This window comes from Acomys russatus, chromosome 2, assembly GCF_903995435.1.
Source record: "Acomys russatus chromosome 2, mAcoRus1.1, whole genome shotgun sequence".
In the NCBI taxonomy this organism is placed as follows: domain Eukaryota; kingdom Metazoa; phylum Chordata; class Mammalia; order Rodentia; family Muridae; genus Acomys; species Acomys russatus.
Window position 1 is genome coordinate 27,036,676 of NC_067138.1, and position 26,867 is coordinate 27,063,542.

The 26,867-nt window shown below is 37.4% G+C and overlaps 1 protein-coding gene across 2 annotated transcripts in view; it reads right to left on the reverse strand.

Moving 5' to 3' along the window:
* Atp6v1h (ATPase H+ transporting V1 subunit H) overlaps positions 1 to 26,867 on the reverse strand; it is a 69,079-nt gene that overhangs the window by 25,126 nt on the left and 17,086 nt on the right. For both annotated transcript variants that reach the window (XM_051159559.1, XM_051159549.1), the window contains 3 exons: positions 18,319 to 18,416; positions 11,615 to 11,807; positions 1,287 to 1,465 (listed from right to left, as the gene is read on the reverse strand). In XM_051159559.1, coding sequence (XP_051015516.1) covers positions 1,287 to 1,465; positions 11,615 to 11,807; positions 18,319 to 18,416 — 470 coding nt within the window. The remainder of the gene's footprint in view (positions 1 to 1,286; positions 1,466 to 11,614; positions 11,808 to 18,318; positions 18,417 to 26,867) is intronic.

A 26,867-nucleotide genomic window follows, 5' to 3' on the forward strand; every position in this document is an offset into this window, starting at 1 on the left:
ATGACTTCTATGCCAGGATAGAAGGTGCACACACTGGAACTGAGTCAAAATCAACCTTTCTCCCTTAAGTTAGTTGTCAGAGTATTTAATCACAGGAATTGATGAACCAGCCTGACTCCATCTTAAGGATAGAAGCCATTTTATTGTAAGATTAGAGTAAGTTCATTTCTGTTCACTACAGAATTCATGTTGACCTTGCTTTACTCTGTTGCTGGAATTTGACATGCTCCCCACTTGATGAAGTTTGATTCATATCTTGAATGTGCCCTGATGATAAGATGTGCAACCAAATAATTCCAAAATGTTTAGCCAAATTCCAACATAACTATAATTCCTCTGTAAACTCCCAACCCTTGTAAACTCCCTAGCCTTGCAGTTTGGGGAGCTATATAAAGCCCACGTTTTCCTATGTTAAATGCTACTGTTTCAAACCCTGCTTTAGCGAGAGAGCCCTAACAGAAAATAAAGCTTACTTAATCTCAACAAAGAGTCTGGGTAATGGTCTTTGCTCTCATTTGGTGGGATTAACACCTTACTCTTGTTCAGTTTGATTAACAGAATGAGAAAAATAACTAATAGAGCTACTAAGCTAACAGTTATCAAGACATACTTGGACTTACTTTCAATTACAGTGTTAAAAGATGTAACCATTAATATTGACAGACAATTCAGCATAACCAGGATATAGAGGGTAAATTGACCTGAATGTCCTGTTTTAAGTTACTTAATGTAGACAAGTGAGTATAATATAAGTAAGCTAGCATTTTCATAATCCTACTCTAAGCCTAATGATAAAAACAGACATAAGCCAGCTATACACATTCCCCAATTAGTGTTCTGTAAAGAAAATGATGGGAATCTCTCCAAATAAGAATACCCAAATGTTCTAAGCTACAGTTAACAATGTAAATTGTTTCAGCAGAAATATAGCATATCATAGGTATATACTATTTTCACACTTTGCAATCAATGTAGATTTTCTTTATAACGTTATATAACCCACCATGCACATAAATAGGTCCAGGCACTCACGAGACTGGGGCAGGGTCCCTTCTGTCCAGGAATCAAGGTCAAATAAATCTCAACGGATTTAGTAGGTAACAATTTTTAAAGGAATGTTAATGCTAGGCATGGTGATATACAACTTTAATCCCAGCAGAGGTGGGCAGAGCTCTGTGAATTTGAGGCCAGCCTGGTCTACACATTGAGTTCCAGAACAGCCAGAGCTACATAATGAGTCCCTATCTCAAATAATTATGATGACAATGATGAAGAAAATAACACACCTAAGGTCCTGGACACTCTCACCAAGTTTTTCCAAAAGAAATTTGATGTCTTCACTGATATCTTCATCATCATACTTCTGTTGTTCCAAATTCTCCAACTGTTTCAGGACTTTGCACTGAATCATAGCCAGAGCATATTCTTGGCGAGTTTCTCTCTCAGTTGATTTTTCTAAGAAATTCTGAGTTACACAAAGAGACATGGAAAAAGTACATGATGTATGCAGACATCCATACTTCCTCATACCTTCTTTCAAGCTTCCCATTTAACCAGTACTTTTAAAAGGTGACTCTATCTATAATCATTCTTCCAGAGTTCTAATCAGAAGCCTACTTCTGAGTATGAAATAGCTCTAGTTTAAATCTGAAATGTCCTCCAAAGGTCACTATTATAAAAGTTTAGCTGCCAGCCTACAGTAATTTTTTTGACACCGAACTTTTAAGAGCTGTAATCTCCTTGAAGAAGTCAGATCAGTAATTGTCTCCACTACACCAGAGTTCCCATGTCATCTTCCAGGCCTACCGAGATGAATCCCCTTGACCTCCCCATACATGCCTTTTCCTCAACCATCTGGATCTACCCAAGTCCAACAACCTGTGTGCCAGGCTAGTCTGATGTCCCAGCCTGTGCCATAGCCAACCAGTAGGCTTCCTCCAAGATATGCCCTATCTATGACCATCTACAGATCCCTTATGCAATTTGCTGCAACCACTCCACTCAGTAGGCCGATGTCTCACAACCTCACATCCTCCTCTCTTGCCAGCACAGCAAAGAAGCTCTAGGCTTCATCCAGGATCCTTCATAACTATCCCCCGAGCCACAGGACTCTTCCATACCATAGCCAACATTCTACACAGCAAGATCTACTTCTCCACACTCTGAGCTTGTAACAGGGAGACCATCCTATACACAAGCCCAGTATCCCTTTCACCTGACTTCATCCCACCCAATTCATTTCCACCCTTTCTTCTGCCCAAGCATACTCTGTCCATAAGAAACTCGGAGCTAACAAAATAGGTCCACATGCCTAGAGTCGATTCTAAAATATACCAAAAATATGAAAGAGCAAGCAAATATCTTCTCTCCAAAACTTGTCAGTCTTGTAGAAATGTCTGTCAATGATAACTACCTAGATGAACAAGACACATAATTATAAGAACAATCATAAGCCTCCTCAAAGAATTCAGAGTTTAAAGAAGATGCAAAACAGTAGCTCAAAAAATTCAAAGAGGAAGACCTTGAGAATAAATGCCTGAGTGATGCCCAAGAAAACACAAACATAAGTCTGATAGAAATGACAAAGGCTAATCAAGACTTGAGAAGTGAATTCATCAGAAGATACAAACACTCAAGATGGCTGAAGTTGAAATGAAGATGGAACTGAAAAACCCAACAGTTCACCTAGAAAACTCAAAGCAAAGCCTTATTAGTAGAATCAATCGAACAGAAGGTAGAATATCAGAACTAAAAAAGAAAGGAGGTGATTTAGAACAAATAAACAATAAATATAAAAAATGTCTAAAAACACAACAGATAGAAAATGTGGGACAACAGGAAAAAAGCAAACCTCTAAGTTATAGACATAGATGAAGAATAATCCCAACTCAGTGGCATAAATCTTCAATAATATCATAGAAGCAAACTTTCCCAAACTAAGAAAAAGGCATATACATACAAATACAAGAAGCACAGAGAACACCAAATAGACAAGAGCAGAAAAGAAAATCCCCAGGGCAGATCACAGTTTAAAAAAAAACAAACAAAAAACCCTAAATATACTTAACAAAGACTATGTATTAAAAGCTACAAGAGAAAAAAAAACATAATTCATATATAAAGGAAGCCCCATCAGAATTAACTGCTGATTTTTACATGGAGACTTTGAAATCCAGAAGATCCTTAGAATAAGGCATTCCAAGTCCCAAAAGACTATGATGGCTAACCTTGACTAACATACCCAAGAAAACTATCTGCCATGATTGAAGGAGAAAGAAAAACTTCCCACAACATAAATAACCTTTAAAAAATATAACTAGCAAATGAAACCTAAAAAAAAAAAAAAAATACAGGAAGCACTATGTCAGGCTATAGAGAAGAATGAGCATAGCAGAGATACTATGGAAAAACATACAAAGCCATAGTTATCATTAAATTTCAAAATATCACTGAGAACACAAACAACACCAAAAAAACAACAACACAATGTACACAATTAGTATATTTCATTAACAAATTTGAAAATCAGTGGCTTCAAATCTTCAATAAAAAGTCACAGACTACCAGAAAAGAACAAGAAACAAAATCCATCTATCTGCCATCTACAAAAAACACATCTTAGATTTAAGGATAGGTACCAACTTAGAATAAAAAGATAAACAAAAGTATTCCAATCCAGACAAGAAGCATGTAGGTGATATTATCCTAATCTCCAACAAAATAGATTTCAAACGAAAACTCAGAAGAGATAAAAGAGAGAACCTCATTCCAAGTGAGGGAACAGTTTAACAAGAAGACATTACTGTCTTAAACATATATGCACCACATTTTGGGGTACCCAATTTCATTAAAAGTCTACCACTAGATTTAAAGACACAGATTTACACCAACATACTAATAATAGGTGTTTTCAACACCCCACTTTCTATAATAGACAGGTAATCTGAAAAAAAAAAAAAAAGAAAAGAAAAGAAAAAGACTGAGAAACATCAGAATAAACTGACACCATACATCTAATGGACTTAACCGGTATCTATAGAACCAAAGACTATATACATTCTACTCAGCAACAAAGGCTTTTCTAAAACAGACAATGTACTGGGACACAAAACAAATCTTTATGAATTCACAGAGATTGAAATAACTCCTTGTATCATATCTGAACAGAATACAATAAAACTTAAAATTCTCATCAAACAATCTCTGGAATTTCTGGGTGGTGGTGGCACATGCCTTTAATCCCAGCACTTGGAAAGCCAAGGCTATTGCACAGTGAAACCTTGTCTCAAAAACTCAAAAAGAATAGAAGAAGGAAAAAAAGAAGATGAGGAGGCAAGGAAGAAAGGAAGGAAGAAAGAAAGGGAAAAAAGAGGAAGAAAAGAAAATATACAAGCTCATGGAAATTAACAACTCTTATAGAATGATAAATGGGCAAAGATAAAAATCAAGAAAAGAAAATTTAAACAACAACTTTCTAGAACTAAATAAAAATGAAACACAAGACAAAAAAAATCTCTGAGACACATCAAAAACAGTCCTATAAAGGAAATTTATAGCTCTAAGTGTCTACATTAAAAAAAATCACAAATAAATGTCTTAATGCTACAACTCAAAAAGTTGAGGGGAAAAAATACATCAAATCCAAACCCAGACAATAGTAAGAAATTATGAAATCAAAAGAGAAAAAAAAAAATCAATGATAAATAAATAAATAAATAAACTCTAAGATTTGGTTTTTTGAGAAGACAAGACAGACTCTTTACCTGACTAACCAAAAGAAAGAGGGGTCCCAAATAAGCAGAATCAGAAATGAGCAGGTAAACAGTATAACAGACACCAAAGATATTCAGAATATTATATGGGAATATTTTTTAAAACCTGTACTCTATTTGGGAAATCATAAAAAAATTGATAAAATTAAACTAAGAAAATGTTAACAACTTAAACAGACTCATAATATATAGGAAGACTGAAGCATAAATAAAACCCTTCTAGCTGGGGGATGGGGAGGGAAGTCAGTCTAGGGTTAGATGAATTCACAGCAAACTTCTAAACTTCTATGAGAAATTCAAAGAAGATCTACAAAAAAATCCTTCTTAAATTATTCAAAAAAATAGAAACAGAAGGAGCATGCCTAAATTCCTACAAAGTCAGTATCACTCTAATAATCAAACCAGGTAAAGACATAACAACAACAAACAAACAAACAAAAACAAAAAACAAAACAAACAAACTATAGGCCAATGTCCCTAATGAACAGACTCAAAATACTCTGAAAATGACCATTCTGCCAAAAGCAATTTACAGATTCAATCTAATTCCAATTAAAAACCCCCATCTCATTCTTCATAGAAATAGGAAAAATAAAAATAAAACATAAAACAAGAAAACCCAACCTTATCCTAAAACTGATATGGAACCACAATATCCAAACAAATGCTGAACAAAAAGAACATGTTGAAAGGATTACGATTCCAGGTATTAGCATATAAACAGTAATAAGAGCAATATGGAGCTGGGCATGGTAGCATATGCCTGTAGAGGCAGGAGGATCTCTGTGAGTTTGAGGCCAGCCTGATCTACAAAGTGAGTCCAGGACAGCCAAGGCTATACAGAGAAACTCTGTCTCAAAAAAACAAAAAACAACCAAATAACAACAATAAAAACCCAATATGGTAATGGCACAAAAACAGACATATAGACCAATGGAACAAAATCAAAGGCCCAAACATGAATTCATATCATTTGGGCCATTTAATATTTGACAACGATACCAAAAACATGAGCTGGGATAAATAAACCATCTTCCATAAATGATCCTGGGAATGAAACTAATAGGAAAAACAAAAACAGGCAGTGCCCTATATAATATAGAAAAGGATGGCCTGAACACAACTGCATTTGCCCAAGAGTTAAGGCCAATACTTGACAAGCAAGACTTCATAAAACTGAAATGCTTCTTCACAGCTAATTCAACAATCAACCAAAGAATGAGAAGCTCTGCCAGATATATATCTGACAGAGGACTAACAAACAGAATATACAAAGAACTCAAAAACCAAGAGTAACGAATGGTCCATTTGAAAAACAGGCCTAGGACTTGAACAAAAAGTATTCAAAAGGAAAAAAAATGGCTAAGATACATCTCAAAAAATGTTCATAGTCCCTACCTATTAGGAAAATGCAAATCAAAGCAACTTTTAGACTTTACAGTCAGAATGAGAAAGATCAATTGAACAACTGACAACAAATGCTGGAGGGCATATGGGGAAAGAGAAACATTCCCTGTTGGAAGGATTTGCAAACTGGTGCAACACTATGGAAATCAGTGTGGAAAATTTCAAAAAAAAAAAAAAAAAACCTAAAAATAAATCTACCAGCTATATTACTCCTTGGAATATAACCAAATGACTCAATAACCTATTCCACAGATACTTAACTCAGCCATGCTCACCGCTGCTCTATTCATAATAGCTAGGTAACAGAAACAACCTAAATGTCCTTCAACTGAAAAATGGTTGATGAAAATGGTGTACATATATAAGCTATAGGATTTTATTCATCCAAGGTATAGTTGGAACTTGTAACTCGCTGGTATAGCATTTACCTGACATGTGGGAAGATGGGTGCAATCTTCTTTGCACCAAACACAGGCACCTGCCTTGCTTTCTAGCGTCAATCAAAGTAGTCCCTCCACCAGAATTGCTCCTAGTCTGGTCAAGGCAGAAGTGGTTCTTCTGGGCTGGTGAGTATACCATACAATCTGCTTCCAACAGCCCTAGCTGCAGCTGTACCTTCAGGTCCAAGTCAATCAGCTGGGATCTTTGCCTACTTGTCTTAAGATAATCATGATATATTTTAAGTGGCTGGTACTATCATAAAGGTAATCCAACTGTGCCGGCTGGTTTTTGTAAACTTAACTCAAACCTAGACACTCCTGAGAAAATGCCTTCATAAGACTGGCCTGTAGGCAAGTCTGTAGGCCATATTCTTGATTAATAATTGCTATGGAAGGGCCCTACCCATTGTGGGTGGTGCCATCCCTGGGCAGGAAGTCCTGAATGGAATAAAAAAAAAATCTAAGGCTGGCAAGGCAATGCACACCTTTAATCCCAGCACTAGAGAGGTAGAGGAAGGTAGATTTCTATGAGTTTAAGGCCAGCTTAGTCTACTCACTGAGTTCTAGACCAGTCAGAGCTACCTGGTTCACAGAGAACCCTGTATCAACTTACTTCCTAAAATAAACAAGGTGAGAAGGCATGAGAAGCAAGCCAGTAAGCAGCACTCTTCCATGGCCTCTGCCTCAGTTCCTGCCTCCAGGTTCCTGCCTTGGTTGAGTTCCTGGCCCTGACTTCTCTCAGTAAGGATGGGGTCCTTCTATGAAAAGAAATTACCGACAATTCCAGGTTAATTCTTTCACGTGTTAAAATTTATCAACCTGTCCCAAGCTTTGAACTTCTCTTCACTCTTCAAAGGGTCTTCAAACCTCTTATATTTTATGTAACTTTTGCTCTTGCACACTATGTACTGTATGACACCAACACTTATTTACATAGTCTATCTTCAGACTATGTAACTATTAAGACCTTCAATGGCAAACTGCATCTTCATCTGTATTCTTCATCAATTAGTAAAGTGTCTGACACAAAAGCAATTCAACGACAGTCATTTTTTAAGAGACTAAAGACTACTACTTCTGAAATTTTTAATCTTTTCTAAACAATAAGAATATAGAAAATGAACCCTGAAGAATAAAAACAATGTTGGTTTTTTAATTAAAGGCCTCATTAACACAAATTATTCAAGAATTAACAATCATCTCACCTGGGCTACACTTAAAAATGTGCCTCGACAACTCATGTAGACAGAATTTGCTAGAATCACAAATGTTAGCTTCCCTGTGAGAGAAATAAGGAAGCACAGCACTTGCCTAATTGCTTTTTAAATTTTATTTTATTAATTACTGTTGTGTATTCATGATTGTGTATGTACTGTGGACACATGCATGCTACAAGACTGGTGTCATGGTATGTGTGAAGCAATCTGGGACTAATTGTAAGAATTGGTGGGGATTAAAGTCAGGTCATCAGACTTGGCCAGATACCCTTACCCACTGAGCCATCTCTCCAGTCTGTTTGCCTTAATTTCAGAAGAAACTATTTCAGGATAATAGGACAATTTTTATATTTAAATGGGTATATTTTTCTAAACAAAATAACTTAAATCAAATATAATGCTCAGAATATTTAGTCAAGAGTTGGTTAGTATTGCAGATCTTCAGCAAGTCACCTTGAGGTTTCACTGTCCACCTCTCCAACAGTAAACACTACAGTGAAAGTCCCTCCCACATGCCCTCAATCAGCCCCCTCAATTTTCCTCAGATGGCTTAGAAAGGCACTGGATTTAACACATCGAGTGAGCATGTTAAGCAAAGAAGTTGCTCTTTCATGTTACCTTTGATTTTTCTCTTCATGAACACTCCTGTACCCAATTTTAAAGATACCAAAAGGGGGAAAAGGAGATGGTGAATTAGCTTAGAAGGTCTTATGTACACACAAAGGCATAGCATTAATCAAAATTGACACCAAATTATGTTTTAAGTAATTTGGGGGCTAATACATGAAAATGACTTTTTACAAAAAAGCAAATAACAGTGTTTGAGTGTATGAATCAGACTGCTTGAGTTGAATCCCTGCTATAAAGAGGGACACTAAAGCAGACCCACACCTGTACCTCCACAGACTCCCAGAATGTGTCCAAGTACCAAAAATCCCAGGTATCTGCCTTCTATCCCATCCCCATGCCTCCTCTTCAGGGAAGGATCCTAAACTCACATCACCAATACTATCAGTACATGTTGCACATTCCTGAAAACAAGCTGGGAGAATCTTCTAACCTTATAAAAAGGTCTTCTATTGGGATTAGAAATGTCATTTAACTCACGCTCACCCAGGAATTCTTTTGATACTCCATTCGAACTTCAACACTGACCTGCCCAAAAAACTGAAATCTAGGCCTCCAGAACTTGACAATAAGACCCTATTGCTGAACACACCACATACTTTGAGTTATATAATATGGCAAAAGCAAGCTCCTACAGAACTAAAGTTTCATCCCTACTGGCTAGCTTTCATAGTGCTGGAAAGTGCTATGCAGGCTACCAGAGAGAAAGAAAGTAATCACCAGTCTTCCCTAGGTATGACCCCTATGGACTACAGTAAAATTCAGCCTGCAGAGAGTAACACGCTTTAGAATGTTCAACTCTAAATGGAACGTATACACTGTATTCCAACTTCCAAAGGCTCAAAGATCATCATGGAAGAGAGAGCAAATCCCACTAGCTGAGAAGCTATTGGCACTATGAGATGCTGAGGAGAGAAAGGGTCAGTTTTCTCAGCAGTACAGCCCTTGATAAGTTGACCATGCTCCCGTGGAAAGCCACACATCTAACAATATAAGAACATCAACACAAATTTCCCTTGATGGGCAAAAGAAAACCCAGAAAAGGACACAAAGTTGGGTGGAAAGAAAAAGAAAGGTGGATCTTGGAAGTGTTGAAGAGGGTAAATATGATAAAAATGCTTACATGTAATTCTCAATGAATTAATAGAAGAAAATAAATTTTAAAAGATATTTCACTTCATTACTAACAAAACAAAATGTAAAACAATGGTTTTACTTTTCATCCAAGATTCTATAAAAACTCAGAGTGAAAATGTAAGTATTAGTAAGACAAAACAACAAATCCAATACACAGCAGATGTTTTTTTGTTTGTTTGTTTTTTGTTTTTTGTTTTGCTTTGTTTTTTTGTTTTTTGTTTTTTGTTTTTTTGGTTTTTCGAGACAAGGTTTCTCTGTGATAGCTTTGGCTGTCCTAGACTCACTTTGTAGACCAGGCTGGCCTCGAACTCACAGCGATCCATCTGCCTCTGCCTCCCAAGTGCTGGGATTAAAGGCGTGAGCCACCACGCCCGGCCCCAATACACAGCAGATGGAAATGTAAGATGGCATATTTTTAAAAGATCATTTAGTATTAAGTATAAAAAAGTGTTTATTCCTTTGACTCAGCAGAACCATATGCAAAATTATTCATGGAAGTATAAAATAAATTGTAAATATGTCATGCCCTCACTAATAAGACAACGGTTAACACAGCAACACAGTAGAACATGAGTAAAGGAATACTGAGGCACACATATTACATAATGTTAAAAATAAAATTGTAAGCCAGGTGTGGTGACACATGCCTTTAATCCCAGCACTCAGGGGAGGCAGAGGCAGGCAGATCGTTGTGAGTTTGAGGCCAGCCTGGTCTACAAAGTGAGTCCAGGACAGCCAAGGCTACACAGAGAAACCCTTTCTGAGAAAAGAAGAAGAAGGAGAAGGAGGAGGAAAAAGAGGGGGAAGAGGAGGAGGAGGAGGAAGTTGTAGAGGCTGCAGGGATGGCTCTGATGTTAGGAGCATGCTCTTCTCTTTTAAAGGACCCAGGTTTAGTTCCCATCACTGACACTGGACAGCTGTCAGTCTGTAACTCTGGCCCCAGGGGATCCAAAGTTGACTTCTGTTCTCCCAGGGACCCACACATGTACAATACCTTTTACGCATGCACATAATTAATATTTTTTAATTGTTAAAAGAAAAAACTTGTATGACTCATAATATGATGTCATCTTTATTTTTATAAATCAAAATCATATTTATCTCTACATAACTAGAAATATCTAAAAGATATTAGTGACTATTATTTGACAAATCTGATAGCAATATTACTTGCAATTTTAAAACACAACTGTACTTCATTTTGTTTTTTACTTCTTGCTACTTACTTGAATTAAACACCAAAAATAAATAGTTCAAAGCACAGATTCTGAAACAAACCACCTGCATTTACAACTCGAATACCTACTGGGAATGCCACCTGTGTTCAGTATTCCCATTTGCAAACCAAAGACCAACCCAAAGACCAAGATCCTCATATATTAATAATAACAATAACATTATAAGACTCTGTTGACCACCAGTTAACAAATGGAATTTCTGAGGACACCTACCACAGAGTAATGAAACATGTTCAGTAATATCTCTTGGGTAGACATCTCCCAGAAACCCATCTGAATACTGAGACAACCAAGAAAATGACCAAGCCGACAACTGATTCACAGAAGACAATGGCTTTGGGGAAACACTTAACAATACCTTATGTGATATAACAATGCTCCTTTCTTCTCCTCAAGCTTCTTCATCTTTAAGCTCATAAGTGACAAAATTCTAATATCCTGACACCATAATTATAATATTTATAATAATTAGAAGCCTCTACACTTGACTGACAAGCATGCTTTTAGACAGAAGAGGCAGTATCAAAAACACAGCTCCAGACTAAAATATAGGCCCTGAGAGAAAAACTCCTATAATAATAGTCCTACAGCAGGCGCTATAACAAAAAGAGACTTTTCCATCTAAATATAACCAAAGTATGTTTCTTTACAAGCATTCTACAATTCACACATTCCAGTCACTTACATTACTTCCCACTTTTCAAAGATACATCACAGCAAAAAATCCTATAAACATACACACACCACGACCAATAACAATCTCCCTGAGTACTTACACGGAATGCTGCAAGAATGATTCTTGTTACTTTCTCTTTGACAGATTCTTGAAGGATGTCTGATAGGACAGGAATGATATTATAGGAACGAAGGTGCTCACACATTTGAGGACTGAATGCCAGGAGCCATATTGAAAAAATCATTTGATATTGGAGTTGAAAACCACACTTGTTACTCAAAACGCCCATTATACTGGAAAAAAAAAAAAGCAGAGAAAACATTTCACACAACACAACAAAAAAAGAAGTGAGTAAAAGAGCAAGTATCTGACCTATGTCTTCCATTTCTTTTCTAGCTGCCTACAGCACTCATATAGCTCTCAGCTAACCCGTGACTACATTACAGCTGGTAGGCCTGTAGTTCGCTCTGGAAGGCATGAAAACTTGGGACACAGGAGCGCGGCTACAGGGAAACAACGAGAAAGGGAACCACGGTCTGAAGAAAAAATAACATAAGGTATGTAGCAAACAATTAAAATCAACAAGGAGTGGTGACAAAATGAATGTACATCTTTTCAAGTAATTTTTATATCAAGGTTTTGAGTTTAGAAAACCAAGAGAATTTTTAAAAAGGTAAGAAACTCAGAAAAAATGAGGCAATAACCTTGGGGGAATATAGTCTGCCACAGAATTTGGGGATCAGAAAAATGTCAGAAACTTCTAGAAAATTAGGAAACCAAGAACATTCCCTTAAAGTAAAAGTCCCATTACTGTGAAAGAGAGAATATGTAAAAGAAAAAAAAAAAAAAGCTAAGGAAATATCCATGAGAAATATCTACATTCAACAATGGGCAGAAATCACCAGATAAGACAAACAAAATGACCAGCGGAACTAAGAAGACACAAAATCCAAAGACTATACAACATAGTGCCGCCCAATATAAAGTACAGCTTTTAGCAAATGTATCAACACTGATTCATCACTTTGAAAAAGTAAATCATACTAACCAAACATGTTAAAATGGAAAAGTGAGGAAGGAAAGACATTTGTCCTTTGATTTTTTTTTCTTTTAATCTAAGGTTGTTCTAATAAAATTCTTGAGTTTTTAACATCTAACAACTATTAACTAAGTTCACAATATATATCTGTGACAATTCTACATTTTTGTGATTTGTACATATTTCTGACTTTATTGTACTATTCCTAAGTTTCTTGTGCATTGTTTCTTCTACCTGGAAAAGGTCTTTTCAGTTTAGGCTGTTATATAAAAATATGATTTTATTAAATGCTGCAAATTTTTGTATAATTACAATATCAACATTCTACAGCCTGATTCTTTTGCTCTCTTCCAGTAACTAAGTCAAGCCTCCTACACTTTGTTCTTCTGATGCCCTGGATACCATCTGGTTAGATGCTAGGTTCCAGGAGACAGAGCTAGATACTGACTATAACAACAGACAAAAGGCACCTGTAATACATCCTCACAAGGTAGCACATCTTTCCCACAGCAGTAACCAATTCAGCTGCAGCTGTTCCAGTTTTAACAGAATAAGTCTCCCTGCACAGCCTCAGAGGCAACGCCCTCAGTCATCTGTGCCTCCACCCAAAAGGACTGGGTCCCTGCAGAAGGTTCTTCCTCAAAAATCAGATACCAACAGAGGAACAGTGTGTCCTCCTCAAAGGTTTAAATTTGAACTTTACTCAGTTCTCCAAGCATGTAAATTTCTGTGATCCAAATCATCTTTAAAGCAAAAGTTAGCAAATGTCTTATCTAGTTAATTCTTCATATCCAACTAGCTTCTAAAAACGTTTTATTTGTCAGCACAGGAGTTGTGGGGAGCACAGAGAAAGGACAGAGCTGCTAAAACCAAAATACAAAAGTTTCCAAGGAGGTAGGCATCAACAATGACAGATCCTTCTGGAATCGGAGGGAGCGTAAATTAATAGGCAAAAAAAAGCAAAGCAAAACAAAAACGAACAAAAAATCAGTGCTAACCATCAGGTAGCTAGTACAGTCAATACATAATAATGGAAAGGACTGTTTTCATATACATATATATAAAATACTGTACCATGTATGCAATATGTTTTAACTAGAAAATTCAATATGGTGATCAATATGCAGTTTCTCTTAATCAGTGAAATATTTTCTCCTCATGTCCTTTTTGATTGTGATTTAAAAGCATCAAAAACAAACAGAAGCTTCCATTGCAAAAGAAAATTTATAAAGTACATTTCCTTTCTGAGAAAAAAAAGCAACACATACTTAACATTATCAACTGTCCTTCAAAGTTGTTTAATTCTAGTAAAGACAATAACAAGATTTGATCTACCTCTATAAACCAAGAAGATCCAAAGCAACAAGTGTCATTTTCTACTTTTTGGACTTAAAAAAAAAAAAACTATCCGTAGACAGGTTTCTATTTTGCAACTGTAATTCATTCTTACATGCCCCCTGATTTGGGTTAAGAGGTTTATCTGCTTTTGGTATAGGAAAATAAAAACTCACTGTATCTTATAATAACCATATGAGCTAACTAGACCTTTTATGAACCTCTAATATACTATGGGAATATAGATACTTTGTGCTATTTCATCTTAATAGATATTATTTCACTATATTATTATTTTATTAGTTATACCTAATTAGTCATTATAGTAAATGAAAGCTGCAGTCATGACATTCCTTACAAAAAAATGACATAATGAAATCATCCTTTCTAATTGTCCTACCCCAAATACTGCAGCATCTTTTCAGAAGGTAAAAGATGAAATAACATCTATCTATGGTTTCTGTACCGACAAGAGCATCACACCCATGAGACTGCTAGTCTTAGATAAAAGTGGCTCGTCGTACCTATCCAGTTTGCACAAACCATATGATTTATGCTAGGCAGCTACAGCTATGGTTTCCAAGTCTGTGTCCCTACATAATTCATTAAGTTAAAATCATAATCCCCAAATTGACAGTGCGGTGACACAGAGCTTTAAGAAAATTAGGTCACACAGGGAGAGCCTTTATGAGTATCGATAAAAGAGCCTTTGCCCTTCTATTATATAAAGTTACAGCTCACTTACACCTAATTTCACAGTCCAAATTTTGGACTTCCAAGCGTAAAGAGCTATGTAAAACATATTTCCATTGTTTGGAAGCCACTTAGCCCTCAGCATTTTGGTTTAGGTAAGGACTTCCAGTTAAAAGTCTGTAATGTTTCCTGTGTTGTGGTTGAATACTTGGTTCTTAGTTAGTGGGTATTTGGAAAGGATTAAAGGGGTGTGGCCCTGTTAGAGGAAGTTTTTCACTTGGGGCATGTTTTAAAAGCCTCCTGAGATCCCAGTGTATTCTCTCTGCTTCCGGCTTGCAGTTCCTGATGTGTACTCTCAACTGCTGCTACAGTATGCCTGCTGCCATACTCCTTACCTTGGTGGTGATGGACTCCTTGCTCTGGAACTGTAAGTACAAATAAACCCTTCCTTCTTTAAGATGCCTTGGTCATAGTGTTTTATCACAGCAATAAAAGTAACTAAGGAATATGCCACCAGCATAGGGTGCCTATGTAACTAACCTCTAGTGAAGCCCTTAGGATCTAGTTTGTAATAGTCTTCCTGAACAGAAACACAAATGTTCACTGCTGAGGAAGACGTGATGTGATCCAAGTGGCCTTATGGAAGAGGGAAACACGAGGAAGACTATACATGTTTTCTCAAAAATCAGCTATGTCTTTGTGCTTCATGGTTCAGCTATGCTTTGGCAATCCCCATAATAAATCTTAGCTATGAGTACCAATATCATTCAAATGAATCCCTCAACACAATGTGACCATACCTGAGAACTCAGCCTCTTTTACTTTCCATCCAGAATAGCAACTTATAGGAAAAGGTATTTCAATGAGTGACCAGAAGAAGAAAGCAAAGAGAGTAACAATATCTTATTCTCTCATGTGATGAAACTGGTTTTGTAAGAACATCCTTAAAACTATGAGAATGACCTGGGCATGGTGGCACATGCCTGTATCCCAGCACTCAGGGAGGCAGAGGCAAGCAGATTGGTGAGTTCAAGGCCAGTCTGGTCTACAAAGTGAATCTAGGACTGCCACGGCTACACAGAGAAACCCTGTCTTGAAAAACAACAACAACCAAAAGATATGAGAATGTAAACTTCTCATCATAAATGAATTTTCTCAAATTCAAAAACTGATCTAGCATAAAAACATTAAAATGGAGCTATCCTACAATAGGGCAACAATGTTCCTAGTACACACAAAAGGCTAACAAAAAGCTCAGTGCAGGAATGGATTCCTTTAGAGTTGTTAGCCAGTGGGGTCCTATGTACCCTCAAACATTACAAGCTACTGCCAATACTCTTGGTAAGCCTCCAAAACTTCATAGTAAGAGCCTATCGCTGAAGATACCACATACCCAAATCATACAACATGGCAACATCAAGCTGGAACAGACCTGGAAGTTTCATCTGTACTGACTAGTTTTCACAGTGCCAAAAGGTATTATGCAGGATAATAGAGAATCATTAATCATACCCAGCTGTGAACTTTGCAAGCTACAATAATAATTGCCCTTTCAAGATATGCCCACTAGTACAAGAATGGCATAAATGTCATAAGAATAACCAATCACTTTCTGCTTAGACTTATTTAAATCCCCCTCCAAAAAATGAAACCCATACCTACCATAAATATCAGACTAGAGAGAATACAGGTCCTAGGGGGAGAACTTACCTGATTACCCTGTAAAATGGGAACAGTATTAAATCACTCCTAATGACTTATTGTTATACCCATAGATTAATGCGTCTCTCAACTCTGACACGGAGACCCACAATTGGCCAAAGTGAAGAACATAAGAAACTCCAGAATGCTCAGACTTAAAGGGAAACATATATTGTACATGTGTGTGTGTGCATACGCACACACTTAGAACAATTTTTTAAATAAATAAAATTAATCTCAGAACAAAAAGGAACACAGAAACAGTATCCTCAGCTAGTTGACCTTTAGGATGAAAGCTAGGGAATATTCAACAAGAACCTACGGCCAGCAGGATAGGACTCAGCAGGGAAATGCACTTGCTGCCAAGCCCAAGCCCCTGAGTTCAATCCTGAAAAGGAAAGAACCAACTCCCACAGGTTATCCTCTGACCTCTATCCATGCTCTGTGGAACACAAAGGTGGAACACACGATAGATGGATGGATGGATGGACAGATGCATGGGTGGATGGATGAATGATTGGTTGAAATGCACTGAAATTGTAAATAATATTTTCATCCTTGAAAAATTCATACAATGTTACTTTGATCATATTCATACTCCCAACTCTTTCCAAATCCACTCTCAACTCCCTACACGCCTAACTTTGAGTTTCCTTTAAAAAAGAAAAATCAACTCTAATTTGCTTTGCCAAACTACTATGGGGAGTAGGGCCTGCCCTGGAGTGTGGGTGACCTACCAGGAGGGGTCACACCATTGAAGAAAACTGACTCTGTCTCTCCCACTAGCTATCATGTCTCTCCCACTAGATATCAAACGACAAAAGCGCGTCAGTTAGTGGTGGGACTTTAGGCCCAGCTCCCCAGTCCATGCTGGAATTGTGCCTGTCCTGAGCTGGAACAGGACTTTGTGCATGCAGTCATAATTGCTGTGAGTTAACAGTATAACTACCTACTGTTTCACAATCTCTGGTATTCTCAGAAGACAGAGGGCTAAATAATAATAAATAGTAAAAAAAAAAATTGAAACAGGGTCTTACTGTATCTGTGGCTGGCCTTGAATTCACAGAAATCCACCTGCCTCTTCCTATTGAGTCAATCAATGAATATTGAATAATTTGTAAAAAAAAATAATGCTCTAATTAACTGCATGCACCAGTCTGCAGAGGGGATTTAAACAAGACACGTCGTTGAATCAACTCTTACTTTTAAGTCTCTTACCAAACTCTACTGCTGATTCTGAGCATGCTATATAGATCTTATAAGAGAAAGGATGCCCTTCTCCTACCTGAAGAGTACCTGTTTTAAATGAACTTAGATCGTCATTAAGTATAGAATTAGTTGGCTTTCCAGTGGTGACAGACTCTCCATTCTTTGGATGCTTTATTTTCTTTATTGATTTCTCTCTGCATCTGCCACAAAATACTTTTATAATTATCTTATACTCTCAGTGCCAGGTTTATTTTATGCAGCATTAGGTTAGCCTTGGCCGTCCTATACTCACTTTGTAGACCAGGCTGGCCTCGAACTCACAGAGACCCGCCTGCCTCTACCTCCCGAGTGGTGGGGTTAAAGGCAGCGTGCGCCACCACTGCTCGGCAGCAATAGGTTCTTAAGAGGCATTAACCTCTTATAGAACATAGGCCAAGCAAGGAATGGGGAGAGATGTTCAGTTTGATACTGATTTCTAAGAAGGTTAACATAATGTATTGTGGGTCTTTTTATTTATCTACTTATTTTATGTATATGAGTACTCTATCTGCATGTACACCTGCATGACAGAAGAGGGCATCAGATCCCAATATAGATGGTTATGAGCGACCATGGTTGCTGGGAATTGAACTCAGGGCCTCTGGAAGAAAAATCAATGCTCTTAACTGCTGAGCCATCTCTCCAGCCCAACATAATCTACTGTTGAACAGACAAGAAAATAACAAAGTACTTCCTTTAAATGATTAAATGTATTCACTTATTTTAAAGTGGTAAGGAGAAATGTTTTTAAATGTCTTCTACAATGAAAGCAAAGGACGCTCACTCACCAGTTCACCCCATCTGCTTCCACCCAGGCAAAGCGGTACTCATTGACCCGGAGCATCAGCTGCAGACAGCCCGCAACACACTGCACATACTGAGAGCTCTGCACAGGAAAAGTGTGCAGTGTTAGCCTGAAAAGCACGTCATGAGACCAAGCACACACATTTCTATATGAAGAGTCATACTCTATAATTTTTGCTAGAATTTGTTAGCCTTTAAAGCACTCAGAGTCTCCTAGTGTTTTCAAAAGTCAATTCTTGTGTCTGTTTTTATCTTAGCCTCTTAGAAATTAAAGAGATTGCTGTCTCCCAAACTAAATCTACACAATTCAGGATTATATAATACATTTACAGAAATTAATTACCAATGTGACTGTACCTTTGATATAACATGGTAAGTATTTCACTTTGCCATTTACACATCTTGAAGAGAGGATCTACAAACAGAAAATGTTTCTCTACACAATTAGGCAAATATGAAAAAATTGAAACAACACATTATAAACCTTAACTGTAGTCCTTGGCTTCTTCACTCCTCTTAAGGACACTACTATCAAGAGGACAACACCTAAAGGGTCACTGCCAGGGCCAAAGGCAGTAATCCACTCAGCACAAACTCAAAATATGAAAAAACTTGGCCTCTAGATGTCATATAAAAAATATCTAATTAAAGCTGTACATGGTGGTGCATGCCTTTAATCCCAGCACTCAGTAAGCAGAGGCCAGCCTGGTCTGCAGAGCAAGTTCCAGGACAGCCAGGGCTACACAGAGAAACCCTATCTTGGGGGGAAAAAAGAAACCTAATTAATATTTGTTAATGACAACACCCATATTTTTAAAACTTAGTTCAATAGCTGTATTTCATAGAAATTGTGTTTAAATCTATTAAGTTAAAATAAATAAAACCATATCCCCTAAAAGTCATAAGTCCTTCCATTTTACCACAGGTAATGAGAACTTCTGATCTAAGCTCTTGTCTAAATATCTACCATGAGAGTTATGTCCTTAAAAAGTGAAGGGGAAAAAGACAAATTAAGCTCTAGCCTTTATAATGAATAAGTAAAAAATAAAAGGAAGCACAGATACCATGAAAATTCACAAAACCTGAAATGTGGTGCTATTAAAGCTTGGTGTTTAACTTAAGCATACAAGCTGAACACTCCATTGAATTTACAGCAAACACAGAAGCACAATGATATGAATACATGTGGTAGACACAGACAAATGCTAGGAAGAAAAGGGAACCTAATTTCCACCTAGACAGAGCGACCATGAAATACATACACAGACAGAATTTAACACACATTAGCAGAAGCTGATAGCTCATGCCCATTAGCTCAGCACTTGGGAGGCTGAAACAAGAGGAGTGCCAGTCTAAGACAAGCCTGGACTATTCTTCATTGCAGGCCATCCTGGGCTACAGAGTGAGGTCTTGTCTCAAAAGTCAAACATAAGAAAAATTATATTAGCAGAAGTTAAGGACAAAATTATGAATTTTCATCTCAAACTTTTCTGCCATGGAAAAATATGAATTTTTCCAATTACTTCAGCAGTCAGAAGCTTTCACTGAAGCATATAAGCCCTACCTTGTTTAGAGAGAATCTGGTAGAGAATTCTGGATACAAATGAGTGAAAAGGCAACAGAGGATCTTTACTCTTCTATTGACACATTAATTTTCTATAAATACAAAAACATCTTGGTTTACCTATGTGTTTTTTGTGTCCGTGTATCATGCTATGCTAAAATAGGTAGCACACACAGCACAATGCAGGCATGAGCGCAGCACTGTCAGTTACAACTCTGGTATGTACAGCATGAGCGCAGTTAGAGCACTGGTCCAACAGCTCACAGGACTCTTCCCTACTGAAGGCTACACACAGTGCTCATACCATACCAGAGAGGACAGACAGTATAGCAAATAACCAAACTATTTTGTGTTTTGCTTTGCTTTGTTTTAAGACAGGGTCTCTCTCTGGGGCTCTGGCTATCCTAAGACTCACTATGTAGACTAGATTGGCCTCAATCTACCTGCCCCCTGCTTCCTGCCTCCTGCCTCTCTGCCTCTGCCTCTCTGCCTGTCTCTCTGCCTCTCTGCCTCTGTCTCTCTGCCTCTGCCTCTCTGCCTCTGCCTCTTTGCCTCTGTCTCTCTGCCTCTGCCTCTGTCTCTCTGCCTCTCTGCCTCTGTCTCTCTGACTCTCTGCCCCTGCCCCTGCCCCTGCCTCTGCCTCTGCCTCCTAAATGCTCAATTAAAGGTGCATACCACTACACCCAGCTGAATTCTTGCCTTCAATTAAAATGGAAAGAATCTTCTCCTTTATTTTTCCTTAAATTACTTATTAGGTTGCATAAATAATTTAATGATTTTTTAAAAGAAAATAATAGGCCTTAGTTAAATCAATCCAACCAGTTTTACCTTTAATCCTAGCACTCAGGAGGCAAAGGCAGGTAGATGTCTGTGAGTTCAAGATCACCTTGGTCTACAGAGCAAATTCCAGGATAGCCAGGGCTACACAGAGAAACCCCGTCTCGGAAGAAAAAGAAAATCTTACAGGAAAACATTTCAATTAATACTACTAAGGAAAAATCACACAACCATGAGAAACCATAAGCATTCTCATCTGTTCTGTGTCACTCTCCATAGGAGCTCTCCAACTTCCATGCTTCCACTCAGCAGGTCAAATCAAACCGCCACTCAGAATCCTTTCCTATGCTTACCCTCACCTTCCTCATGCTTTGTAGGGCGGCTTAAGGAAACTAAGCCTTCCCATGAGATCATTTATTGTACCCTGGCAAAGGGCCTATACCTGTCCCTTACGGCAGTGCTACAAGTTTACTGAAATAACCAACCATGCAATCCCTGTTTAATACCGATCTCCTCAAATACAACATAGCCCTCTGAGGCAGAATCACACCGTATGATTTAGAGGAACTCTCAGAACCAGCCGAGGAGGCACTCAATCAGTAACTTTTAAAGAAATAAACGTAAGGTGAGGCAAATAATCTCTTATACTAATTCCAAATAAACAGTGTCATAGTAGAGACAGCTCAATGGTCTAAAATTTTAATCAGATTTTTCGAAGTAAATATAAGTGAATATTATTTGAAGCTGTGGAATCAGAATGTCAAGGACATGGAATAACTTCTCAAGTCTACACAAGTATACTGTAAACACCTAAAACGGGTGACACAGCTCCTTTCACTGATCTCTAAAAGGAAGACTTCTAGCACTCACTGCTGAGCCATTTCCAATTACTGCAGCCTCTAATTACTGCAGCCTCTAATCTCTAAAAGGAAGACTTCTAGCACTCACTGCTGAGCCATTTCCAATTACTGCAGCCTCTAATTACTGCAGCCTCTAATCTCTAAAGGGAAGACTTCTAACACTCACTGTTGAGCCATTTCCAATTAGTTCAACTGTGCTGCTGCAGATGTGACCTCACACATCAGGCTTGCTCATGCTGAAAATATTCACATTGCCTACATGTAAACACAAGATTTATAAAAATGGACATTTTTCTAAGTTTCTAGGTTGAAAGTAAAGGTATATTTAATAACCCTAAAAGAATGCAATAGTGGTTATAGAAAACACTGTATGCGCCAGAGGAAAGGAAAGCGATCACACGAGTAGTACCTATTATTGATGGGTATTAAGTTACTTCAAGGTTTTGATTATTGTGCATAATTTAGGACTGAGCAATCTGTGCATGTCTTTCGTTAGATATGGGTATTATACCCATAGCATCTATGTCCAGAGTGGAATTGTGAGTAATGGGATTATGCAAATTTAGCATTAGTATGCTGCTAATCAGTTTTCTAAGCCACTTTATGACCCTTCAGCAAGATATAAGAATTCCATTTTTTAGTTCTAGCTTCTTACTGACAAGTTCTGAGATTTTGGTGGTGGTAGTGGTGTTTGGCTTATCATATTTTGTTTTGAAACAGGCCTTGCTGGCCTGGAACTTGAGAACTTCTTGCTTATCCTCACAAGTGCTGGGATTACAGACATACACTATAACACCTGGCTTCTGTGTTTATTTTTAAGTGAATGTCTGATGCAAGTTATATGAATAAATAAAATCACATTTATATAAATGGACTCATAATACTCTTTTGGTTCTAAAAGAAAATAGTTATTTTATATTCTGAGCCTGTTAGTCACCATTCTATTTCTGACAAAACTAGTTTCTGGGGCTTATTTTAGTTAGTTATATGTTTCTAAAATCTACCTTTGTGCCTCACTGATACCAGTGTACAGAGCATTTTTATGCTGAATTCATGGGAGACTTGTACTACAATGCAGATTTGTTTTCTCTAGAGGTTACAACTTCAAAATTTAGGTGAATACCATCATCTTTTACTCCTTTATAAAGTGATAAAGTATAGCTTGCACTTAACTCATAACATTATCAAAGTGATTATTAAACATTGTCTATACTTTTTAAACATTAGTTTCTATTTGGTATAGTGTCATTGACTTTTTAACGTTCATCCCAATAATAAATACATTTGTTTAATTTTATATATTTGTTCCTTGATTCTTGAGTTACTTAAATTCTTCAGTGAGCCCTGAGCCCATATTTACCAGGAAGATGAAATCTGTCAGAGGTTGTTTCCCTAGGCTGTGATTATTCTATTGTAATGTGAGAGTATATATTTTTAGGAATACCTTCCTACATATGTTGAAATTTTTAAAAGGTGTTTTTTAAAAATTATTCTAAATCACTGAGATTTTTCTTACAGTGTGTGCAAGGAGTGACAGCTTCTTAGCCTACTATATCTTAATTGGTATATTTTGAACATTGACTAAGGAATTCTTTTCATAACTCTATTTCAAGAAATTTTTGGCTATATGCATTTTTAGTTTTTGAATTTCAACTAACAATAATAGTGTACCTTAAAATTATTTAGTCTTTAATTCAAGCTGATTATAGTGGATAGATTTTTAATTTTGACATAGCTAGTACTATTTTCCTTTATTGACAATAAAACAATTTTTGCAGAAGCTAAGTTATTTCCTCAAGATACCTAGATAAAGCTTCTCATTCCTGTTCAAGTATTTATTCCCCTCCCCCATTTCAGTGTTGAGAATGAAACCAGAGTCTCATGTGTGCTAAGCAAGTAGTCTGTAACTACACTGCCACCATTCCTCCCTTGAAATGCATTTATACTTCCTGGTTTCTCCTACTAAGGTCTTTTCACCATGCCTCCTTGTTATAATGAGATCTGCTAATGTAGGTTTGATATGGTCTGATCTTGGGCTGCATGTAAAGGGATCAGAATTCACTTGTTCAGCATTGTATCATGATGCATTTATCAATATTCCATATAACCCCAGGCCATCCTTCCAAAAACCTGATCAGAAAAACAATGAGTACTGTATCTTTACTAGATACATACATACAGTGATCCCAATGCTTAAAAGTGTTAACTATGTGATAAGAACTCAAAAGAATGAAGGCATTAATAATTACCTTGGGTAAGAACAATGCTTTTTAAGCCTACATAGTAAGGCAAGTATAGCTGCCTCCATTCCACCATGTTCCCAGGCCTCTAACAGATCCTAAGACTATACAGCACTGAACCCTATGGATATGGGTTTTATTTCTTCCTATACACAGATGCTTATGAAAATTTAATTTATACTTCAGGCATAGTAAGCAAGTAACACAAATGAAATAGAGTAGTTATAACAACAGAATAAATAGAAGTTATTTAAATCTTACGAGTTATTTATTTCTGAATGTTCTATTTAATATGTTTAGACTACAGTCTCTTAATAACTACAGATATAAGTTGCTCTGGGTTACAGCAGGCCACCAGCCAGCACAGCCTACAACTTAAGAGCAGGCCTGTGCTGTGTGAATAACTGAGGCAGCCCACTGATCTGCAGCATGGGCAGCACTTATGATGGACTTATCAACAAAGTGGTTGGGAACTGTATCAAAGACACCATTCTCCACCTCTCTAGAAGACTGCAGAGGGCCACAGCATTCAATCAAAAACAAAGGCAAAGCAGCAAAGTCAATGCCCGTTAGTAAGGACATCAGAGCTGTCACAAAAATCACTGAAGAAATGGGGCTGAAAAGAAGGAAACTCAATTTTCTAGGTTTTTGTCTCTCATTCTAACATGCTACATGCTTAAACATACTACACTAGCTGATGGAGGTTTGTTAAACAATAAACAAGGCAAAGAGTTTTATTCGCATCACAATCTACAAGAGGTGAATCCAGAACCGATTAGTGGCTGCCAGGGGTTGAAAGAAGAAGAGTGGGCTCAAGAAAACCATTTATACGTACAGGGTACTTCTTGGTTTCTGGAGCGCTGAAAATACTATAAACCTAGATTATAGCAATGGTTGCACAATTCCATGAATATAAAACACTGAAGTGCAAATGTATGAATTTTGGAGTACATGAAATATATTTCAGGAAGGTATCCTCAATCACACCAGTCACATGTGGCAAGTGGCTACCTCCATGGACAGGCAAGATACCCAGAAGACTTGCATTACAAGAAGTCTTGTTAGAGATACTCCAGAGCATCGAAAGGCAAATCAGAACAAGCAGGAAGGAAAACCTAGGCACTCCACCCATGAAATAATGTCCATCTCAGAACCAATGGTGGACAGGGTCCACAGGGAAGAAAGCCAGAGTCCAGGACACCTCAGACACTGATGTGAGATGCCATCTTCTCCTATACTCAGGTATCAGTGGAAAGAGGACAAAGAAAAAGGAAAGTGAGAAAGAAGCAAACAGAAATTCTCAGTCTTCCTGAGAAAGAGATCACAGCACTTGAAGAGATCACGGCACTCCTTGTTCAGGGCCTCAGCCCACAAGTCCATTTCCAAGGCAATGCTGCTCCTCAGAAGAGATGATCTATAATTGCATTAAAACCAGTAAAGAACTTAACAGGCAAAGTAAAGAAACATAATCAGATGATTCTGGTTATTTTCATAACTGTGTGAAAACAGTGTCAACACATTTTAAGCAAACTTCAGTTATGTATTACTAATTGAAAATGTCTGTAACAATCAATCCCTCACTTACTGATAATGACGTGAAGCCTCTGAAGACAGAAGTGGATCTCATTTTGCAGTGTTAACTGCTGCTTTATACTGCCCTCAAGTGGCAATATTACATAATGCAGCTTACCAAACTGTTCTCTACACTGACAATGTAGGAGTTATTCAAAGGCACAATAGGAATATAACAAAAGTCCTAGTATCCACTGGATTGGCCCAATGCCTAAATATTCAATTCCAGTTCAGGTGCCTCTAGAAACAATTCTCTCAAAAAGCAATGTATTGTATTAGTGTTTCTGACACTCATTAGCTGTATGATCTTCAACAAGATTATGTACTTCTTGCTCAGCCTCATTGCTTTTGCATAAGAGACTAACATTATAACCTACACCAAAATAAGATATATATATAAAGCTACACAAGGCAATGTAAATATAAGTAACAATGGTAGTTACATAGTGAATGCTCAAGATTTGCCCATTAAAAGAGGATCAAATAAAAGGCTGGCAATACTCTCAATGTAAGATCTGCTTTTGAAATTAGTATCTACCTGAAAAAGAAAAGCCCGCAGAAAGTTAAGAGAGTATGTCCAGGGCTGAAGGGCACTAAAAACAAGGTGAAATCTTATAATTACTATTTAGGGTACGTGTGTATGGATCTACTAGAAAAACCATTTACACTAATCCAGTACCAGCTCAATCAATTCTGCCTGATACAATGAACTCACACACAGCTCAGCTTACCTCTACATAAGGTTTAATGTATGGCAAACACTAAAATAAGTCTATAAAATAAATTATTCTAAAATTACCTAAGATACAATACAGTCAACTTTTCCAAACTTCATATTAGTAAAAACGTCACACACACAAAAAAAATATATGCCAGGGGTGGGTGGTGGTAGTATATGACTCAGTAATTAAGAGTACTAGCTACTCTTTCAGAACCCTGGGCTGTCAATTCCCAGCACCAACATGGCAGCTAACAAAGGTGTGTAACTCCAGTCTCAGGGGATACGAGGCCCTCTTCTAACCTCCGCTACAAAGATATGGTATAAAGGCATATATGCAGACACAACTACCAGACACATAGTAAAATAAAAGCTGTTTTAAAGAAATAAAGATGCCAGACAGGTGCGGTGGAGCACACCTTTATTCCCAGCACTCAAGGCAGAGGCAGACAGATCTCTGAGTTTGAGGCCAGCCTGGTCAGGCCAGCCTGGTCTGCAAAAAGAGTTCCAGGACAGCCAGGGCTACATACACAGAGCAGCCCTGTCTCAAACAAACAAAACAACTTTCTCTCCTCACTCTGGCACCAACAGTGCTCATATAAGGCTCTATCTTTATTCTGATTAACTTTTGACTCCCTTCTCTGGTTTCACATAATATTCATCACATCTTTCAACCCATGCCCCAAAGGGAAGCTTGTCTAAGCTCAATGTAGATTCTGAGACTATTTTCATTCTTAGACAAAAAGACAGGTATATTCCATTCAGATATTGTAAGCCAAAATAATCAATGCAGCTGTTATAT